This window comes from Malaclemys terrapin, chromosome 4, assembly GCF_027887155.1.
Source record: "Malaclemys terrapin pileata isolate rMalTer1 chromosome 4, rMalTer1.hap1, whole genome shotgun sequence".
Classification (NCBI taxonomy): Eukaryota; Metazoa; Chordata; order Testudines; family Emydidae; genus Malaclemys; species Malaclemys terrapin.
This window is the reverse complement of record NC_071508.1, coordinates 126,691,714-126,712,833: the sequence shown is the minus strand read 5'-3', so window position 1 is coordinate 126,712,833 and position 21,120 is coordinate 126,691,714. Positions and strand designations below refer to the sequence as shown.

Genomic DNA, 21,120 nt, shown 5'->3' with positions numbered 1-21,120 from the left:
ATGAGATAGAAAGCAGTAAAGAAAGCTTGCACAATAAGCAAGTCCCTGGATTATGTACATAGTGATTACTATACCAGAATATTAATATTTATTATCTATTTGCATAAAGATAAGATCTACAGGTCGCAATCAGGTCTCCAGGCTTCATTGTTCTATATGGTATACACATATGTAATAGCCTCTTTAAAAAGAGCTTGAAATCTTAGTTTCTGCTGCGCTAACAGGTGGAGAATACAATCAAATGTCCAGGGAAGAGGAGTGGTGGAGGGAGAAAAGGACAACATAACCGTGAAACAGTTTTGTTTGGTATAATTTGGACCAGAGTGGTGTCCATCAAGTCCAGCTGCACTGATGCAGCTGTGCCGCAGAAGCTCTTCCGCCAACATAACGCTGTCTACGCAGGAGGAGAGGGTTTAGCGCTGTGGATTTTTCATGTTGATATAGGTCTGTAGCGTAGACCAGACCTAATATAACTATGGATGCTCCCATTGTTCATATAAATGTACAATCCTTTTTGGAATCCTAGTGTATAAGATAATAAAACTTATTTAACTGGATCAAGTGTATAACTAGATATATTCCCAATGCTGCAAATTCGATTACTATGTCAATTTAGATAATGATTTTAAGATCCTTGGAAGAATGTTGGAAATATTTTCCTATTCCATTGATTAAATGGGGCCAATTCGTGTTATAATGTAAATTATAGATGATGTTCCATAATTCTCTAAAGCCAACATGGACTAGAACTTTTAAAAACAGAATCTGTAACTATTCTGACTACATAACCTCAAAATCTTCTTCTTAGGTTTGGGCGTAATAATACAGAAGGAAAAGGAGTTAGTTTTCCATGCTGGTTTGTATTTGGAGAAGTGAAAATGGAAGTTAAGTTCATAAAATGTCAGTCAGTTTTCTGACTAGTTGTTGAAGTTTTCCATGGTGGAATGGAAAGGAAATACAAATTGTGTTTCCATTTCTTCTGTTTGAATACAGAGAGCCCCAGCAGGATAGAATTGTCAAATAAAGATAGAAAGAACCGACCAATGCAACAGGAGGATGAGTATCGGATTCAGATGGAGCTGAAGCGTTACTTAAGAAAAGAATCTTTGTCAGCAGGAGCATCATCTGAGCAGAGCTTTTATGAGACAGAGACCACCAGAACACCTTCTAGCCGTGGTGAGTATGAAACATGATGCCAGTATGTCAGACAGCCTAGCATCAATGTCATGCAAAATAATTTTTAATGTACAGTGCTAAAGCACTCTTGATCTTTCAGAAGGGCAAAATAACAGTGACCTTTATAGACTTATTGTCTATCACTAATTGTACCCTTAAATCAGGATATAAGGCCTATTCATGTTACTAGCCCAGACTGAAGTCATAGTTCATTTGGGGCATTTAATAGTTTGGACACTAATACACAACGAAACAGACACTAGGTCTGTAAGATCCCTTTCAGAACTAATGTTTGAAGGAACTAAGTAAAATATAGAATACTATAAAACTTTCTTTTGGTTTTCTATTATAAAACCTAGTTTAAACATGCATGTACTGGAGGAATGTATTTGGATTTAAGACAGGAATTTCATGGAGAAGAAACCTGGAATCTAAAAGATGTCAATAATTAGATTAGTACAGCTCCATTAACAAAGGTTTACAGTAGTCTATTATTTTATCTGTTCTTATATAATTTATTTTATGATTGTTTATATTAAATGTGAACTGCTTTACTTTTAATTTTGAGCCCATGGATAATTTGTTACTGGTTTTTTTAGGTGCCAATTCATATCTGATTCAGCATGGGAAGTGTGAATTAATCACTGCAACCTGTAGCAGTCTTAACCTGAAAATGAAAATAAATGGAAACATTTTATATTATGTGTATACTCATAACAATCCTGGAATTTGGTGTTTTGTGTTGCCTTGGTCATGCACTCTTTTTTGGAAAAATCTTTTTTTCTCCTTGGTTATTATTGGGCTTCAGTATAAGTGAACTAGGAAATGCTGTGAATAAACTTTTAGCTAGTTAATGTCATATCCAGACTATTTTGTTTCTGCAGCTATGATTAATTTGGTGTATTATAACTAAAGTTAATGTTATAAATTACTATAATAAAGGTAATATGTACAAAACCCTATTGATTGTACATAATTTTTCCTTAGAAGAAGAAGTTTTCTTCTCAATGGCTGACATGGACATGTCTCACAGTCTCTCCTCTCTTCCACCTCTTGGAGACCCACCAACTATGGATCTAGACCTGTCTTTAACTAGTACATACACTACTACACCAGCAGGTTCTCCATTGAGTGCTACAGTGGTATAGTATTGATTACAGATAATATCTTCATAGAGTAAAAGTTTTTTTTTTTTTTTTTCATACTGATTCCTTATTGATAATGCCTATTGAAAAATTCTCAGATAATAGAAAGTACACACATATTAAGCTTTCTGTTCCAGTGGAATTATCAACTAACAAATTGTATGGTTCCTTAATGCATAAAATCACTTTCTGGCTTTCCTTTATTAAGGAGTTAGGTAGATTTTCAGTAGTAATTCCCACAGCAAGCTGCAGCTTTGAAACTTGGGATTTCCATAAGTTATGAATTTGTTTGGCTAAACGACCAGGAAATAGGTTATGTAGGTTTCCAAGCTGCTATAAGTTTATGTGGAGTATTTGTGACACACCCTTGTGCTACATTTCTGTGTTTTAATATACAAGGCCAGGAACAGAATAAAAGCACCCAAAGTTGTGGTATTGCCTAAGTTAAGGTAATGGCCTGTAATTCAGCAAAGTATTACTGTGGTTTATGTTCATCCCTACTCAGTTCTTATGCACATGCTTTTAATTACTTTGCTGAATGGAGGTCATAGAGAGCAGAGCAGTTCTAGTTTCCTTTGGGTAACAGAGGAACATGGGTTAGTTGTGAGGGCAATGTTATCTCCCTTTCAGAAATACAAGGGGAAGATCATCATCAGAGCTAAAGAATGTAGCTTGACACCCAGATAAACAATAGACAAACTATTGATTAATATACCATGAAAATGACAAGCTGGAAAACTACTTTTGATAGCATATATGTACAAGGGTCTTGCATACTGTTTTTTGGTCATACGTTACTGCTTGCATTAGATTAATCCTTGAGAACTGTTGTGTTATGCAGATGAGAGTTCAGCTACATTTGTGTTTTAGCTTCAGCCAACTTGGGGTGATTTTCATGACCCTAATAAACAAGAACCACCACCACCACCAAGAAGTTCATCATTTACACCCAGTATTGTTCACCAAACTCCTTTAAGAAGGACTTGTAAGTAAAAATGTGTGTTTACTTCCTATCCATTTTATACTGTTGTTAGACATTTTTCATTGTTGTTCTGAAACTTGGCAAAAGGGCATCAAAATCCAGAAGACCAAAATGTGACCTTTCCCTAATTACTTCTTCAATTAGTATGTAGTCTTTTCCTTTAGACAGCACAGTTTATAAAGGTTATGCTGAGTGGTGCACTTCATGACATGTCTATTGCACAGATTCCTGCTTAGCTGCCTTCTCAAAAGTGAGTGAGGTTTACATGGATGTGCTTCATTTATGTGGGGGATTTGGCCAAATTTAGAAATGAGGTAAGGGAAGATAATGTCAACAAAAGTAGTTCTACACAAAGTGTAAATCTTCTATAATTAAAGAAAGACTCAATATATTACAGTGTATAAAATTCACCTTATTGTGATTTGCTTAGTTTTCATAGTTTGACATTTATGCATTTCTTAAGGCTATGTTGGTAAATGTAATAGCTGTGCAAGTTGCTATTGAAGACTAACTTTTAGTAAGAAATTAAATTTAATTTTGTATTTCAGCCCTTCCATCCAGATCTGTTTCAGTGGATGAATCCAGGCCTGAACTTATTTTTAGACTGGCACTGGGCACTTTCTCAGTATCTGTACTTCACATTGACCCTCTACCACCACCTGAAACGTCACTGAACCTTAACCCGCTGACACCAATGGCACTGGATTTCTTTACCCAAATAGAAAAGATTGATCCAGTTAAGTTTTCAACAGAAGATTTTCTGTCCTTCCGAGAAGTATTTGCAGAGGCTTGTTCTCATGACCACCTTAGGTACAACTTTGCCTATTAACTAATACAACAAACAAAGAACCAAATATTCTTTTAAATAAGCTTTGACAACTTAGGTTTATGTCCATAAATATTTGGAATCAAATCATACTTTATTTGAAGTACTAGAAGTTTGTTTTTTCATTAAATGTTAAAATAGTTTTGGACGGTGTGAGTTCCAAAATGAAAAATCTGAGGAAAAAAAGAGAACCGTGTGTGCACAACTCATCCTAAATCTCTTCATGCCGAGATTGATCAAGACAGATGCAGGTTCTGCAATCAAACACACAGTGTCTGGAGCATAAATCAGGATATTTCTCTGTTTTATACAGCGTCTTTAAGAAATAGATATAGTTTATAGAGCAGTCTTATTACACAAGCGGTCTGTGGTTTTGAGTGAGTTTGTTTTTCTTTGTAGTGCAAAATGGGATGTCAGTTGGGGCACAATAAAAAAGTGAACAAAATCATCCAGGAGTCAGGAACCAATTTTTCCATGGCATAATATTGCTAAATTACAGTAAATGCATTGTAGAGGTTTTATGTGTTCCTCTGAAGCATTAGGCATTGGTCACTGTTGAAGGAAGAATAGGTGGATTCCATTATCCTAGGTTCCTAATGTCAGATTCTATTGTAAGTACTAATGGAGTGATACTCACACATCAGTGGTTCAAGAGCCAAATTAGCAATTAATGTTACCCAAAAGAGCCACAGTAGTGTGAATTCATGGTTTCATTTACTATTATATATATTATCATCACAGGAAAATGACTGTCCTGACCAAGTATTCTACAGTTGGTTAATAACATCGTAAAAGCATCCTGATTAGTTAATAACTTAGATCGGTTAATAATTAAATCACACAGAGCTTTAATATCATGTGCTGCAAAGAGCCTCAGTAGACACATTATAGAGCCACTTGCAGCTCCTGAGCCTCAGTCTGAGTATCACTGTACTAATTTATTTCTTTCTAGCATACATGTAGATATTAGGGCTGTTGATTAAGCTACTCCTGGGGGAATTCTGTGCCCCTGCGGGGGCGCAGAATTCATACTTTATGCAGATTTATTGGCTCCCCTGCAGAAAAATGGGGGAGCGTCTGTGGGGAACATACGCTCCTTCCCCGGCAGCCCGCGCGCATCTGCTGGGAGCAACCGGCAGAAGAGAGCAGATCGCTGCGGGGGGGGGACGGAGGCTGGGTGTGTGTGCATGTGTCTGTGGAGAGAGGTTAAGGTGGGCTTGCCAGGCATCCGGTTTTTGACCTGAACGGCCGGTCGAAAGGGAGGCTGGTGGCTCCGGTTGGCGGTGTGGCAGGGGCTGAGGTAGGCTACCTATCTGCCCTGGCACTGCGCTGCTACTGGAAGCAGCCACCAGGTTCCTACAGCCCCTAGGCACTGGGCAGCCAGGGACTGGGAGGCTCTGCGCACTGCCCCCGCCCCAAATGTGAGCTCCACAGCTCCCATTGACCAGGAACCGCAACCAGTGGGAGCTGTGGGGGGCGGTGCCTTCTGGCATGAAGGCAGCAAGCACGCACAGAGATACCTGGTCGTCCATACGCCTAGAGGCGGCAGGGCTCTGGTGACCGCTTCCTCGGAGCCACGGTAAGCACCACCGGGACCCCGCACCCCAAGCCCTCGGCCCAGCCTGGAGCCCCCTCCAAAACCTTTCATCCCTGGCACCACCCCAGAGCCCACTCCCCCAGCCCAGATCCTGCACCCCAACCCCTGGCCCCAGCCCAGTGAAAGTGAGTGAGGGTGGGGAAAAGTGAGCAATGGGGGGGGCAGGGCCTCGGAGAAGGGGCAGGGCAGGGGTGTTCAGTTTCCTGTAATTAGAAAGTTGGCAACCCTAGCTTCAGTTGGGTGGGGCTGGGCACGTGCCTGTGTGTGAAAGAGTGAGAGAGACTCACTTGGTCCCTCTCGCTTACTGTTGCTGCATCCCAGGCTTGGAGGCATAGGGCTGTATGAAGCAGGCTCTGTCCCTGAGGCAGAGATGTAACAACTAAGAAGGTAGGCTGCTAATGTTCCCATTGTTAGTTAATGTTCCCATTCTTAGTCAATTAAGGCTCCTTTACCTTACCAGAGTGGTGCAAAGGTGCCTTATTGTAAATGACAGTAACGGAATCCTCAGCTAGGAAACAGAGTAACAGCCGTGTTAGTCTGTATCCGCAAAAAGAAGAACAGGAGTACTTGTGGCACCTTAGAGACTAAGCTTATGCTCTAATAAATTTGTTAGTCTCTAAGGTGCCACAAGTACTCCTGTTCTTCTTTCAGCTAGGAAAGTCTATGGGCTTTCTCGCTTTTTTTTTCCTGTGCCAGAGAGGCACAGTGTGGTTAGATTACAGCTCAGGATCTATTTTACTTAACCATTTAAAAAAAAAATGCAGGACAATGATTAGCAAAACTGTGTGAAAGTCTGAGTAATTTAAAGCGACATTTTACTTTACAGAACACCACAATAAAAGTAACGTAATTTAAATGAAAATCCAGGATTATAACTGGAATGCAGTGTATTGGCTACCAAGTATGTGCAGCTTAACTTTCATGTGTTTAGGAAATGCTGAGCAGTTATTGTGATTTTTTTTTTCTGTATGGTAGTTCAAATAAATAGTAAACTAGAAGCAGGCAGCATTATCTCCTGCAAATGTAAACAAACTTGTTTGTCTGAGCGATTGGCTGAACAAGAAGTAGGACTGAGTGGACTTGTAAAGTTTTACATTGCTTTATTTTTGAATGCAGTTTTTTTTGTACATAATTCTACATTTGTAAATTCAACTTTCACGTTAAAGAGATTGCACTACAGTAGTTGTATTAGGTGAATTGAAAAATATGATTTCTTTCGTTTTTTACAGTGCAAATATTTATAATAAGAAATAAAGTGAGCACTGTACACTTTGCATCATGTGTTGTAATTGAAATCAGTATATTTGAAAATGTAGAAAACATCCAAAAATATTTAAATAAATGGTATTCTATTATTGTTTAACAGAGCGATTAATCGTAATTATTTTTTTAATCTCTTGACAGCCCTAATATATATGTGCGCGCGCACACACACACACGTGTGTGTATGTATATGTGTATATGTGTGTGTGTGTGTATATGTGTGTATATATATATATACACACACACCCCAGATGTTTTTGAATTTTCAAAGTGATTACAGCAATCCATTTTATACATATTTATACCTTTATTTCTCATAACAGATTTATAGGTACTGGCATCAAAGTCTCTTATGAACAAAGACAAAGGTCTGCTTCTCGATGCTTCAGCACAGATTTGTCCATTGGGCATATGGAACTACTGGAATGTCTTTTCTCTACCGACTCCTGCTCCATTCAACCTCACTACACAGAGGTAATTAAAAATACCTTTGTTAGCCAAGCACCAGGGCAACTGAAATGTTAACTGGAGAGGTTTTCAGAAGGGAAATCCTACACTACTCTTAGAATTTGAAAAGTTAAGATTACTAATTTATTGTATTTTTGTAGTGATTGGGTAACGTTAAGACATGTCTTAAATTTTAATTGAAAACTCAGATAATGATCAACAGTGTCCTCTTCCCTGCCACCAAAGGATCAAGCCTGTAGAGTTCTCTAATGTTTTGTGTGTGTGAAGCAAAAGGAACTCTGCTTTGAAAATGAGGTTGAAACATTTTAAAGAAAGTGCTGCTTACCACCCCATCCAATTGGGCAGTGGGCAGGTTTTCTTTGGTGATTGCTCTTGGCCCAACTGCTCATACTCAGATTGAGATGAGTATATGATATTGGATTCATGATGGTGGCCCTAGTTGCTTTCATTCAGGTACTATAGTCCATCTGCTCCCAGCTGCGCCTGTGCTTGTTGATCACTTCCTATCTGTCTCCTCAAATGTGGTATGTGAGGCTCAGGGCTTTCTGGGCAGTCTCCTCAGTCTGAATCAGAAGTTGTGGTTCTTTATTGGATCTGTGGCTATCAAACAAGCATCTGAATACTGGATTGGCTGGCAGCTTGGGCCAGGTAGCCTATGCTTTTTCCTGCTCTCTAGTTCTTTTGTTTGTTTTACATCTATTAATTATTTTATTTTTTATTTTCAAGCTGCTAACATTTCATTCTGAAAAAGGAAATGATGCACATCCTCTTTCATGCCTTCAGCTCCATTATAAGCACTCAGATAACAGAGGACCTCAGGTAAGGTTGAAAAAAAAAAAACAACCTGACTGCATTGTTGCATTATGCTGTAGCATAATATTTTTTCTCTAATCTTTAAAGGTAACTTTATTAATCTTGATAGTTGCATAGAAAGATGTATATTGCAAGCATCCTTTGTTTTTGTAACTTATTTTTCAGTATTTCGTTGAGAATATTGATATACTTATTTTTGTAGGGTAGTCAAGGAAGACTGAGCTCTGTTCCACAGAAAGCAGAATTACAAATCAAGCTAAGTCCAGTATTTTGTGAACTGGATATCAGTATTGTGGACAGACTAAATTCTTTACTTCAGCCACAGAAACTAACCACAGTGGAGATGATGGCATCTCACATGTACACATCTTACAACAAACACATTAGTCTGGTGAGTGAAATTAATTTGTGTGCGTGCTGGCAGGCCTGGAGCTACCAGGAGGCAAAGGGAATATTTTAAAGGGGCTCAAAATTATTGTTTGGCCAGAATATGTACAAAGCCATCCAATGTAATGTAGTGGGACAGTGGCAGATTGAAGAGTCGTCATCCTTTTATATAAATTATAAATATCGACACATTAGCCAAATTTTACTTTTTGAAACTCTTAAAATCCAAGATTTTCCAGGGATCTAACTACCCCCTAGCCTCTTGGAAGGTTGTTGTTTTTTAAATGCGGGGGCCCCAAAATACCCATTTGATCTTCCAATAATGGGAATCTAGAAGCAACCCTGCACTGCTGGTTCAAATTTTATACCTATATAGCTCTGTCCTGAATATCTTATTTTTTTCAATCCTGATTTAAATATAGAAGCTTGACAGTACCTGTTCTAATAGCTTAGCAAAAAAAAAAAAAGTATGGGTGGTCCAGATTCTCTTATAGTTCATGTACAGTACTGTATGAAATGGTATAAAAAAATGCAGCTTTACCTATTATAACCATTGTATCAAGTCAGTAAAGTTTGTTTGGTTTTTTTAATGCTGCTTCACTAGTTTGTTTTTCACCTTGTATTTTCTAGCACAAAGCGTTTACCGAAGTTTTTCTGGATGATTCACGTACACCAGCAAACTATAGAATTTCTGTGCAAGTCACTTCACCATCATTAGATCTTTCTGTTCGCTTCCCTATACCTGACCTACGATCAGATCAGGAAAGAGGACCATGGTTTAAAAAATCACTTCAGAAGGAAATCCTTCATCTTGAATTTACAGATATGGAATTCAAGACTGAGTTTATAGGAGGTTCAACTCCAGAACAAGTTAAATTAGAGCTTACCTTCAAAGAGCTAGCTGGTAAGAAGTACGAATGTTATATTAATGCTATACTTTCCAATTGTCAAACAGTCATTTGGTTGACAAAGAGGTCTTGCAACTTTAAATAGAACTTTTGCCCTCTTGAGAATACAATTTTCATTTTGCACTTAGGAGCATTTTAGATGTGTTACTTCATTTTCCGGTATTTCTATGATAGAACCTCAACCCAAGTTGAATTATATGTCTTAACATGATACAAAACTGAATCATAATCCCAACTAATTAAGCTTGGTGTTTAATGTTTTTAGTTGCATTATATAATTAAGGTTTCTGATTCTAGCTGAAATCTACCATTAAATACAGGCAAAAGCTTACTGAAGTTAAAGTCTTTCTGGGTAATACAGTTTGTAGTTGTTGTTAGGATAAAAAGAGATACTTAAAATGTGACTTGTTTTACTGGTGTTGCTAGAGCTCAAGATTGTAAAAGCACTAGCTTCAAAATTGTTAAAATCATGGAGCAGGGTTCTGCTCAGCTATACCTGCAGGCAGACTCGGCCCCTGTATTTTTGATCTTTCTACAAACTTTTCTCTTATTTAAGGCTTATTTGAAGAAGATAAAACAGAATCTTCAATAAAGTTCTTTCAAGTGTCCAGTGGCATAGATGGAGATATGATATCATCTGACAACTTTGATTGGCCACGGTAAAATATCTTTAAGTTTTCATCATAATTCATTTTAAAATCAACACTTTCTCTAATAACTAATATAAACAAACAGTCCGTGAGACCACTACATTAAACATCAGGTACAAAGTAAGAATTTGTCATTATTGAGCCCTGTAATTGAATAGAACCTAGAGATGAAGAAATCTTATCATGCAGAAATAACACAGATCTTTATTAGTGGATAATATGACTTCTGGATGGAATGAGCCAATTAAACTCCTACACTTCTGGTGGGGAAAAGCTAGGTGAATGGAGAATTATAAGAGAAGACAGCTGGGGGCTGTCTGGGAAAAGGAAGCTGGGTGGTGAGAGAGTCCAAAGATGTTATGTGGGGCTGATGGCTGGTGGAGTTACCTGGAGGTAATGGGGTGACTGGAGGTGCTAGCGGATGGATGGCTCACTACTTGGATGCATGGAGCATTTTCACCAGAACTCGTATGAGATGGGTAGGTACTGTGGTGCCTGGGGCTGCTGAGGTGCATGAGGTGTGAGTGATGAGGGAGGGAAGAGACACCCTGATTTAGCAAACTAGATGGTGAGGGAGCCTGGAGTCAGTATTGAGCCCCTCGCCTTGTGCTGCTGGTACAGTGCTACTGTGGATTCAGTACAGAGGGCAGTGGGAGTGGGAGGCAGAGCAGCTTGCTTGTCAGCAAGTACCACAGCAGCCCCATGTGGCAAGAAGGCACAACTGTGTAACTGGACAACAAATAATTGCTGTCTTTCCCTGGCTCAGCTGAACATGTGAGGATCCCGATGAGCTGTGGGAATGCATGATGGCACTGCCAGGTGTGTGATGTTTGGCAGTATGATTGCTTTTAATTTTTGATTTGAGTAAAAGTTTAAACAATTCTTCCATCTGTACACTGTTCATGTTCATTTTACTTTTTCTCCTACCTCTGGATTTATTATACCCTTAAAGTGGAAATATAACAGTTATTTTAACTGTTAAGATGCTGGTGCAAAACCAGAAAATTTGAGCTAATACTGAACCTCTTCTTGAGCCTGGATATTGTAGTTCATGTCACATAAAAGTATGTTTAATGTTTGGGAGACCCCTGGTTAGATGTTCATACAATCTATAATATAAAGGCCCAACCTATGTAGCTACATAAATTAAAGAAGCAATTTCAATCCAAACTCTGAATGTCCTGTTTTTCATTGATTTATGCCAGACAGTGTAATGGATTCTCACACTTTTTTGGATGAAAGTTTACAATGTGATGACTTTCTAGGTACAATAGTACATGTAGGCAATGTAACAATTAATTTGGACATCTAATGTATTAGTTTATACATATTATATGTATTAATGCATTTTCACAGGCTAACTCATAAAAAAGGCACATATACATCTCCAGTGGATATCTACTGTAAAATTTCTCAGCATATATCACTAATAATTTATTTTGCTTGCTTTTTTCAATATCAGGATTGTACTGAAAATAAACCCACTGGTTGTACACTCCATTCTGGAAAGGATCGCAGCTGAAGAAGAAGAGGGCGATGGAAACTTTCAAGAGGAAGAGGAAGGAGGATCTCATTCTCTTAAGGATGTCTGTGATCTTAGAAGACCAGAGCCTTCTCCTTTTTCCTCTCGTAGGGTCATGTTTGAAAACGAAGAGGTAAAACAAAGTCTTACTGTTTACAGAATCATTGTAGATAAAAATGAATATTGCCTTTCTGGTTTATATGCAGCTTCTGTTCCAGATAACCCTCAACAATTTGAGATTGTATGTTTTGTTTATTTTCAGATGGTGATGCCTGGTGATGCAGTTGAGATGACCGAGTTTCAGGATAAAGCAATCAGCAATTCTCATTATGTATTGGAACTCATGTTACCAAAAGTTCACTTAACACTGCCAAACAAGAGCTTTTATGAGAAACTTTACAATAGGCAAGTATAAGCATTAGTTTGCTTGGTTAGTATGATCTGTATTTCCGGTCAGTGTATTCATTGGTCATAAGAACAACTAAGTCAGTAGCTACAGCAGTAATTAATTTGTCCTGTAATATTTGTACAGTTCTATAACAATGTGAAGTGCTATATAAATGCTATTCTAAGTTATTATCAGAAGTGCAATGAAGTCTCCTCTCAGGACCCTATTTGAACAGCCAGCCACTCAAAATAGTTTGGCAGATCTTTTCTATTGAGAATAAAATAAATAAGTTTTTTTGCTTCCACCAAATGAACATTTGTTTTAAGATCTTACAGTTGCCACAATCTACTTGAATTCCTTTTCAAATTCCGCTTCAAAAATTGTTGAATTAGATTTTCCCTTCCCTGGGGTGTGTGTGTGTATATATAGTTTTAAATAGGGCTGTTGATTAATCGCAGTTAACTCATACGATTAAATTTTAAAAAATCACGATTAATCGCAGTTTTAATCTAACTGTTAAACAATAGAATACCCATTGAACTGTATTAAATATTTTGGATGTTTTTCTATATTTTCATATACATTGTATTCTGTGTTGTAATTGAAATCAAAGTGTATATTATTTTTTATTACACATATTTGAACTGTAAAAATGATAAACAAAAGAAATAGTATTTTTCAATTCGCTTTATACAAGTACTGTAGTGCACTCTCTTTATCATGAAAGTGCAACTTACAAATGTAGATTTTTTTTTTTTGTTACATAACTACAGTAAAATGCAAACCTTCAGAGCCTACAAGTCCACTCAATCCTACTTCTTATTCAGCTAATTGCTAAGACAAACAAGTGTGTTTACCTTTACAGGAGATAATGCTGCCCGCTTCTTATTTACAACGTCACCAGAAAGTGAGAATAGGCGTTTGCATGGCACTTTTGTAGCTGGCATTGCAAGGTATTTATGTGTCAGATATGCTAAACATTCGTATGACCCTTCATGCTTCGGCCACCATTCCAGAGGACATGCTTTCATACTGATGATGCTCATTTAAAAAAAAAGTGTTAATTAAATTTGTGACTGAACTCCTTGGGGGGAGAATTGTATGTCCCCTGCTCTGTTTTACCCAGCACATGTTCTTCATTTTAAGAACACTTTTTGACAAAACGCAAAGGTACCAATGTGAGATTTCTAAAGATGGCTATTGCACTCAATCCAATGTTTAAGAATGTGAAGTGCCTTCCAAAATCCGAGAGGAACAAGGTGTGGCGCATGCTTTCAGAAGTCTTAAAAGAGCGACACTCCTATGTGGAAACTACAGAACCCGAACTAACAAAAAAGAAAATCAACCTTCTGTTGGTGGCATCTGACTCAGATAATGAAAATGAACGTGTGTTGGTCTGCACTGCTTTGGATTGTTATCGAGCAGAACCCGTCATCAGCATGGACACATGTCCCCTGGAATGGTGGTTAAAGCATGAAGTGACATATGACTCTTCAGTGCATCTGGCACGTAAATATCTTGTGATGCCGGCTACAACAGTGCCAGGAGAATGCCTGTTCTCACTTTCAGGTGACATAGTAAACAAGAAGCAGGCAGCATTATCTCCTGCAAATGTAAACAAACTTGTTTGTCTGAGCAATTGGCTGAACAAGAAGTAGGACTGAGTGGACTTGCAGGCTCTAAAGTTTTACATGGGTTTATTTTTGAATGCAGGGTTTTTTTTTAAATATAATTCTACATTTGTAAGTTCAATTTTCATAATAAAGAGATTGCAGTACAATTGTATTAGGTGAATTGAAAAATACTATTTATTTTTTTCCCAGTGCAAATAATTGTAATAAAAAATAAAGTGAGCAATGTACACTTTGTTATTCTGTGTTGTAATTGAAATCAGTATATTTGAAAATGTAGAAAACATCCAAAAATATTTAAATAAATGGTATACTATTATTATTGAACAGTGCGATTAATCACAATTAATTTTTTAATGGCTTGACAGCCCTAGTTTTAATTAAAGCAGATTCGATAAGGCAGAGAAAAAAATATCACTATTTACAATCTTAGCGTCAGTAATGTACAATATAAAAACATACAAAAATCATCAAGGAAAATTGAACCAGTCTTGAAAGAATAGAGAAGTTGATATAGAAATTGACACTTAAGTACATAGTGAAATAACAAACCAAAATTTTATTAAATTTCTAATCAATATGCAGGTACTTACACTAAATTACTCTAACCTTACCCTTGAAAAATATGAAATCCTGTCCTTTTTTTAGCCTACGCTATCCCTCAGAAGCCTGACTTTGCTCTCTTCTCAGCCATTAATTAAGCACTCCATGCCCCTTCAGTCCTCTCATAGGACAAGTCTTGGGAAGTCACTTCCACTTCAAGCAAAACTTTAACTCAGATTGCCCAAAAGACTGTCTTAAGCAAAGAAATCTAGAATGTGCATCCTGTGAATTTCTTTAACATCCATGAGGCAACCAGAGTAACTATCTTTGGCATATCCATTGAATTAACGTATGTAAAGGATTTGTGCTGCAAAGTCAAATGCCTGACATGTAATTAATAATAATCAGATTTTTGTAAAAAAATCTAAAGATCAGATTATTAGCATCTCTTTGTCACTAATATATGTTACTGCGATTTGTGCTCTTGACCTCATCTCATCCTTTTGCAGACTATTTTGTATGAAATCTCTTACAGGACTGTTGCACATTAATTAGCTTTAATTCAAGTGGGAATATAGTCAAATTTTTAATAATGCAACAATGTTTTTTTTTCTTTCTAGGATCAGCAATGATTTATTATTGTGGGAACCCACAGCTCCATCTCCTGTAGAAACATTTGAGAATATTTCATATGGTGTTGGACTCTCAGTGGCCAGCCAAATGATCAATACTTTCAGTAAAGACAGCTTTAGTCAATTCAAATCTACAATTCATTATGGTAATATATTTTATAAATCCTCTCGAACAACAGTGGTACAAGATGGATACAGTTGCCTGAGACTATTAAGTTTATAAAGGGAAGACTTGAAGATATAAAATAAAGTGATTATATATCCCACAAAGAAATGTGTAAATGAATGTTTTGATATGGATAGAAATGTTAGACAAAATACTGCTGTGAAATTGAATGTTAAAGGTGAAAAACTTGTAATTTTCTTTGATAACTTTTGTATTTGTCACATCAAGTTATTTTGTTGTTGTTTTCCTGTAGATGATGAGAGTGGATCTGAGGAGGAAACTCTACAATATTATTCCACAGTTGATCCAAACTATCGTTCACGCCGGAAGAAAAAGCTTGAATTGCAAAACAAGAATACACAGAGCTCTCTCTCTGTTCTTCTAAACGTTAATCATGGATTAGTGTCAATATTCACAGATGTAAAGGTGAGGTATCAGGAATGGAAAATATTGTGCTGAGTCTTAGGTTTACTTACAGGCATAATGAATCTTGTTATGCTGACAGGTGCTCTTGGTGCTATCTGTTGTATTATTGCTTTATTAGCAGTTTTGTTGTACAAACAGCAAATATGACTCCACAAGTAGTCATAGGAGTGTCTTTCAGATATTAGAGTATCACTTTTTTAATGATATGGTTAAGGGTTCATCTGACTGTGATTCTATGTTTAAACATTTTTGATTACTTCATATTTAATGTTAGGAAAATTAAATACAAGGAGAGGAGAGCTGTATGGTAGCAAGTGGCACGTTATATTACACTGTCCTAAGCAACAACAATTCCACAAGCAGCAATATGTTTCTTGATTCTTTCATCAGCAGGATGGTGGGAATATTCTGGAAGGCAAGTGTGGTGAATTCTGGTTTGAGTTCAACAGTGGTTCGTTATTCTGTGTGACTAAATATGAAGGTTTTGAAGACAAACATTACATCTGTCTTCATTCTAGCAGTCTCAGTTTATATCATCAAGGTAGGAACTTAAAATGTCAATGGATGTAAATTTGAGTAAAGATTAATTAACCATTAAATATAGGCTCTTTGGGGCAGGGACAGTCATTTTATTCTATGTACAGCATTTAGCATAAGGGGTTCTGGTCCATGACTAGGGTCCCTAGGCACTATAGTAATACAAATAATAAATAACAGTAATTAATAGGTTTGCTTCAGGATCTGTCTAGCTTAAAATGACCTCTGCAACTGCTGGCCTGCAAAACTCTCAAATCTGCAGAAACTATTTCTTTTTCAAAAAGTGTCATTCTCATTTGTTAACTTCCATGTAATTCCAAAATGGTACAATTCTGTGTGCACTCCTTGAAATCCTAATGTAGGTTTTAGGTCCTTTCCTGACTGGCTAAATTACAGTCAGCCAGTAAAATATTTTAAAGGGACCAAATAGTCTTCATGGATGACAGCTCCATTGTATCCAAGGGAGGAGAGAGTGGGACCTGTCAGTTTTAAGGTTTCCTGCTCATATAACTTCAAATGAGCGGCAGTGGGGTTAGGGAATTTCAGTGTGAGGGCTTCTATTAAGTTGGGGGGATGACATACATCTGGCACCATCTCTCATGATCTTCACCAGCCTCTAAGGACAGAGGATGTACAACAGCAGAAGCTTTCCTATCACTCATGTCTGAGCTCTCGTTTCTGTTTTTGCTAATAGTATGGCAAACTTAATTGCTGGTAATTAGGTGGAGATTTAAAATGATCTTATCGCCAGGTAAGGGTAGATAGATTTCCAATGGTTTTACCTAAATCACAAACAACTCTGCTGCACCGGATAACCATAGCTACAATCTCCATACAGGTATGGTGGATGGAGTTGTCCCTCCATCTGAAATACGACTGCCTACCACAACGCGTCCACATTGGTTAGAACCTACCATTTATTTTTCCGAAGAAGATGGTCTCAGTAGGACTTCTTCAGATGGTGTGGGAGTGGACTGTTTAAGTATGCTGTCTGTTGCAGTGAAAATCCAGTCAAATAAATCGGAGAGCAACACAAAGGTTTGTGTTTCCAACTTTAAGCTTTCGTGCATTGTCTAGATTATTTCAGACACCTAATTTACATGAAAGCATTTACAAGAATTCAAACTTTCTTCTAAAGGTCATAGATAAACACAAATAACTAGAAACTTTGAACCATGTCCATTTTTAAACTACTAGTTTCATAACTATTGAAATCTGAATGCTTTACTAGACTTTAAAACTACTTCAATATTACTTGTGGTTATGTCTGTTATTTACCAACATAACAGCGTAACTCTTCGTGTGCTTCCTTGTGCTGATCACTATTGCTAAAGAATCTGTATTTTTTGGCCAGTTAACCTCTTGCCCATTCTTTGCTCTGTTTTACCTCTGCTATGCATTTGTGGAGGCGATTCTCCCACCTCAGGCAGGGATAAATACAAAGAGCTATAAGCTTAGTGTTCAGTTCATTGACAGCTTTGCCTGGTAGGGAAATATTGCATCTTTTACCCTTTGCCTGCCTACTTCCAGTCTCACTGTCTGCATTGGTAGGAGTTCATTTGGCTTTGGCGCCTGCATTCATTGGTATGGGTAGAAGATGAGAGCTCTGGCTCTGCTTTGCTCCCCCCCACCCAGAATCCAACAGTTCTTAGGTTACGTCTACACTACCCATCAGATCGGTGGGTAGTGATCGATCTATCGGGGATCGATTTATTGCGTCTAGTGTAGACGCGATAAATCGATCCCCAATCGCTCTGCCGTCGACTCCTGAACTCCACCGCGGTGAGAGGCAGAAGCAGAGTCGACGGGGGAGCGGCGGCCGTCGATCCCGTGCCGCGAGGATGCGAAGTAAGTGATTCCAAGTCGATCTAAGATATGTCGACTTCAGCTACGCTGTTCTTGTAGCTGAAGTTGCGTAGATCGATTTTTTTTCCCTCCCACCCCCCAGTGTAGACCAGGCCTTATAGTGGCACACAGGTGGGATGGAAAAAAGAGGGAGTCTCCAGTGGCAGCCAACTTCAGACCATCACAAGGGCTCAACAGCTCAATGGCTTCAAGCTTTGCCAGGACCTTGGCAACCTCCAACACAGGGACACCAATAGACCTGTAGTTCCCATTCTTCATGGACCCCAGAATGATGCAACAGATCATTGTGCACCTTCCTAATGCCCTTTAGCCACTGCCTCTAACTACAGGGCATCTCCACTAGCCACTATTGATCTTCATCAGCTGGGGTAGGTGCCTTTCCTTAGTGATATCCACCACAACCAAGCCATATTTCTGGAAGTGCTACAGTGGCTTCTGACAGGGATAGGGGGTCTCCCTCTTCCAGCTGCAACTGGGCACTGCTTGGAAAAGGCAAGCCATAAGATAGAGTTTAAGGCCAAAAGGGACCACAAGCTCAACTAATCTGATTGTGACATTCCACGGGGTACAATCTGGACTGCTGGAAAGCTGTGACTTCTCAATACTCCAGCCTGGAGTGCCTTTCTCACTCTTTGCTGTGAGAACCACCACTCCTAGCCAGTTCACACACAGCTTCTAGCATGCAAAATCACTCCCAGCTATATTACATAAATGCTCTGGCCAGCCACTCATGAATTACATACAGGGTGACAGCAGCAAATTCCCAGTCCCAGACCTTTCTCCAGAAATGTATGTCTTGTACTGCCCAGCATCCACTGGACAATGCAAGCTTCTATAAAGTCTGTCATTTCATCAATGGAAAATGATATGCACAGTCTCTGTTAACTCTTCAATCCAAACACACACTGGTTTAGATAAAACAATAAAGCAAGTTTATTAACTGCAAGAAGATTTTAAGCGATTACAAGTAATAAGGCATAGAAGTCAGGATTGTTTACAAAGAAAATAAAGAGATAAGATGCAAACTAATACCTAACTTAACACGCTAAGTGAACTTAAAAGCAAAAGGGTTCTTTTTCACCAAAGGCTTACAGTAGTCTGGCTGGATTGCTTCAGCCAGGACCTTTCCCTCCCCCAGTTCAATGATGCTTCCTTTGTCTTTCAAATGTTGTAGCTGTTGTGAGTATAGTTGTGTGTGTCCTCCATTCTTATACCATTCTCCCCTCTTTGAGGATTATCTCCAGCTCAGGTTCAGGCAACAGCCACTCTGTTTACACTGGAACCCCCAGTTCTATTATCAGTATGCAAAATTCTTGCTTAAACTCTTCCTCCTGCTGAAGAATGGCCATTTAACTAGGTGATGATCTATAATATAGTTCATCTGGTTATGCTGATACACTGGAGCCCTAGCCAGGTATCTTTTGTCTTTGAAAAACTGGTTTTGGCTTTCTTCTCTTAAACTTGGAACATGTTACAGTTATGTTATTCAGTAGAATCTTCTAACTTTACATACAATGTTAATACACATATTTTATCAGGACAGTAATGTTCAGTATATGATGAGTTTCCAAATGATACCTCACAAGGCATACTCTGTACAAAATTTATTATAGTCTTGTACAAATGGTAAACATGAGGTACAGCCAGTCGCACTGACCTCCCATATATCACAAGCCACCAACACCACCCAGTACCCGCACACTAAAACTAAAAACCAAAATTAGACCAAACTATTATGTGCCACAGGAAGACAATAAGTAGGACCAAGATGCACCAATGTCCAAGGACTCTATGATAGCAGTGAGTTGATTACTCAGATGATCCCATTAAGTGACCCACACTCTACACTGCAGTGGAAAGAGAAAACCCTCCAAGGTCACTACCAATCTGAATGGAGTGAAAATTCCTTCCCAACCCCACATATGGCAGTCAGTTAGACTCTGAGCAAGAGCCAGCCAGCTAGGCTCCCGAGACAGAGAACAAGAATGCTTAGTGCCCCCTCAAAGCACAAACACAGAATATGTTGGTGGAAAAAGAGAATCCCATCCAGACCCACTTCAAGCAACCACCTGAAACCCTGAGGCATGAGATTTTAGGAACATAAGACATAAAGCCTCCCCGCCCACCCATCACAAGCAACCTTGTCATATAGTCCCATTCATAAATTTGTCCAGCTGTCTCTGAAAACTACATTAACTGTTTGCCCCCACAACTCCTATTTGGAGGCTGTTCCAGAACCTCACTCTGATTGTTAGAAACCCTCTTCTAATTTCCAGCCTGAATTTGTTCATAACCAGTTTATACCCATTTCTTCTTGTGCCAAGATTGTCCTTTAGTTTAAATAGCTCTTCACACTCCCTGGTGTTTACTGCTCCCACCCCTTCTCCAATGTATTTACAGAAAACAATCATATCCCTTTTCAACCTTCATTTTGCTAGGCTAAACAAGCCAAGCCCTTTTTGTCCCCTCTCATAAGATAGGTGTTCCATTCCTCTGATCATCATAGTAGCTCTTCTCTGCACCTGTTGTAAATTGAATTAATCTTTCTTGAACATGGGTAGCCAAAATTATACACCGTATTCCAAATGAGATCTTACCAGTGCCTTATAAAATGGCATTAATACTTCATTTCTACTGGAAATGCCTCTCCTGATAAGTCTTAGGATAGTATTTGTTTTTTTTCATAGCCACACCACATTAAGTCATCCTGTGATCAACCAACTCTCTTGCTCTACCACTTCCAACTGTTAAACCCCCAATTTATAGCTGAAATTCTTATTATTAGGCTCTAGGTACATGGCCTTGAACTTTGTACTATTGAATTTCAACTCCTATCTGTTCCTTTCAGTCTTCAAGGTCGTCCAGATTTTCCTGTATAATATTCTAATCCTTCTCTGTAATGATGATGCCTCCCAACTTTTGTATTAGAAAATTTCACTAGCATACTACTATTTTATGTATCACCATTAATAAAAATATTGAATAAGATTGGTCCCAAGTGTTCATTGAGGAACTCCATTAGTAAACTCCCTCTAGTTGAAGAATTCACCTCTCAGCACAACCCATTGCTGGTTCCTCACCCCACCTTAGAATTCTTGTACTAATCTCCATTTTCTGTAATTTGACGGATAATTTCCCCTGTAATACCATGTCAAATACTTTACTGAAGTTGAAGTATTTAGATCTTTCCCTTA

The 21,120-nt window shown here is 38.3% G+C and overlaps 1 protein-coding gene across 3 annotated transcripts in view; it reads left to right on the top strand.

Moving 5' to 3' along the window:
- The window catches only part of ATG2B (autophagy related 2B), a 75,126-nt gene that overhangs the window by 20,040 nt on the left and 33,966 nt on the right, over window positions 1-21,120 (top strand). For 2 of the 3 annotated variants that reach the window (XM_054025210.1, XM_054025208.1), the window contains exons 8-22: window positions 994-1,176; window positions 2,164-2,318; window positions 3,192-3,306; window positions 3,852-4,113; window positions 7,313-7,463; window positions 8,184-8,276; window positions 8,473-8,661; window positions 9,288-9,561; window positions 10,122-10,224; window positions 11,678-11,870; window positions 12,000-12,142; window positions 14,920-15,077; window positions 15,351-15,523; window positions 15,914-16,064; window positions 16,899-17,098. In XM_054025210.1, coding sequence (XP_053881185.1) covers window positions 994-1,176; window positions 2,164-2,318; window positions 3,192-3,306; window positions 3,852-4,113; window positions 7,313-7,463; window positions 8,184-8,276; window positions 8,473-8,661; window positions 9,288-9,561; window positions 10,122-10,224; window positions 11,678-11,870; window positions 12,000-12,142; window positions 14,920-15,077; window positions 15,351-15,523; window positions 15,914-16,064; window positions 16,899-17,098 — 2,543 coding nt within the window. The remainder of the gene's footprint in view (window positions 1-993; window positions 1,177-2,163; window positions 2,319-3,191; window positions 3,307-3,851; window positions 4,114-7,312; window positions 7,464-8,183; window positions 8,277-8,472; window positions 8,662-9,287; window positions 9,562-10,121; window positions 10,225-11,677; window positions 11,871-11,999; window positions 12,143-14,919; window positions 15,078-15,350; window positions 15,524-15,913; window positions 16,065-16,898; window positions 17,099-21,120) is intronic. The other variant, XM_054025209.1, reaches the window with a different exon arrangement.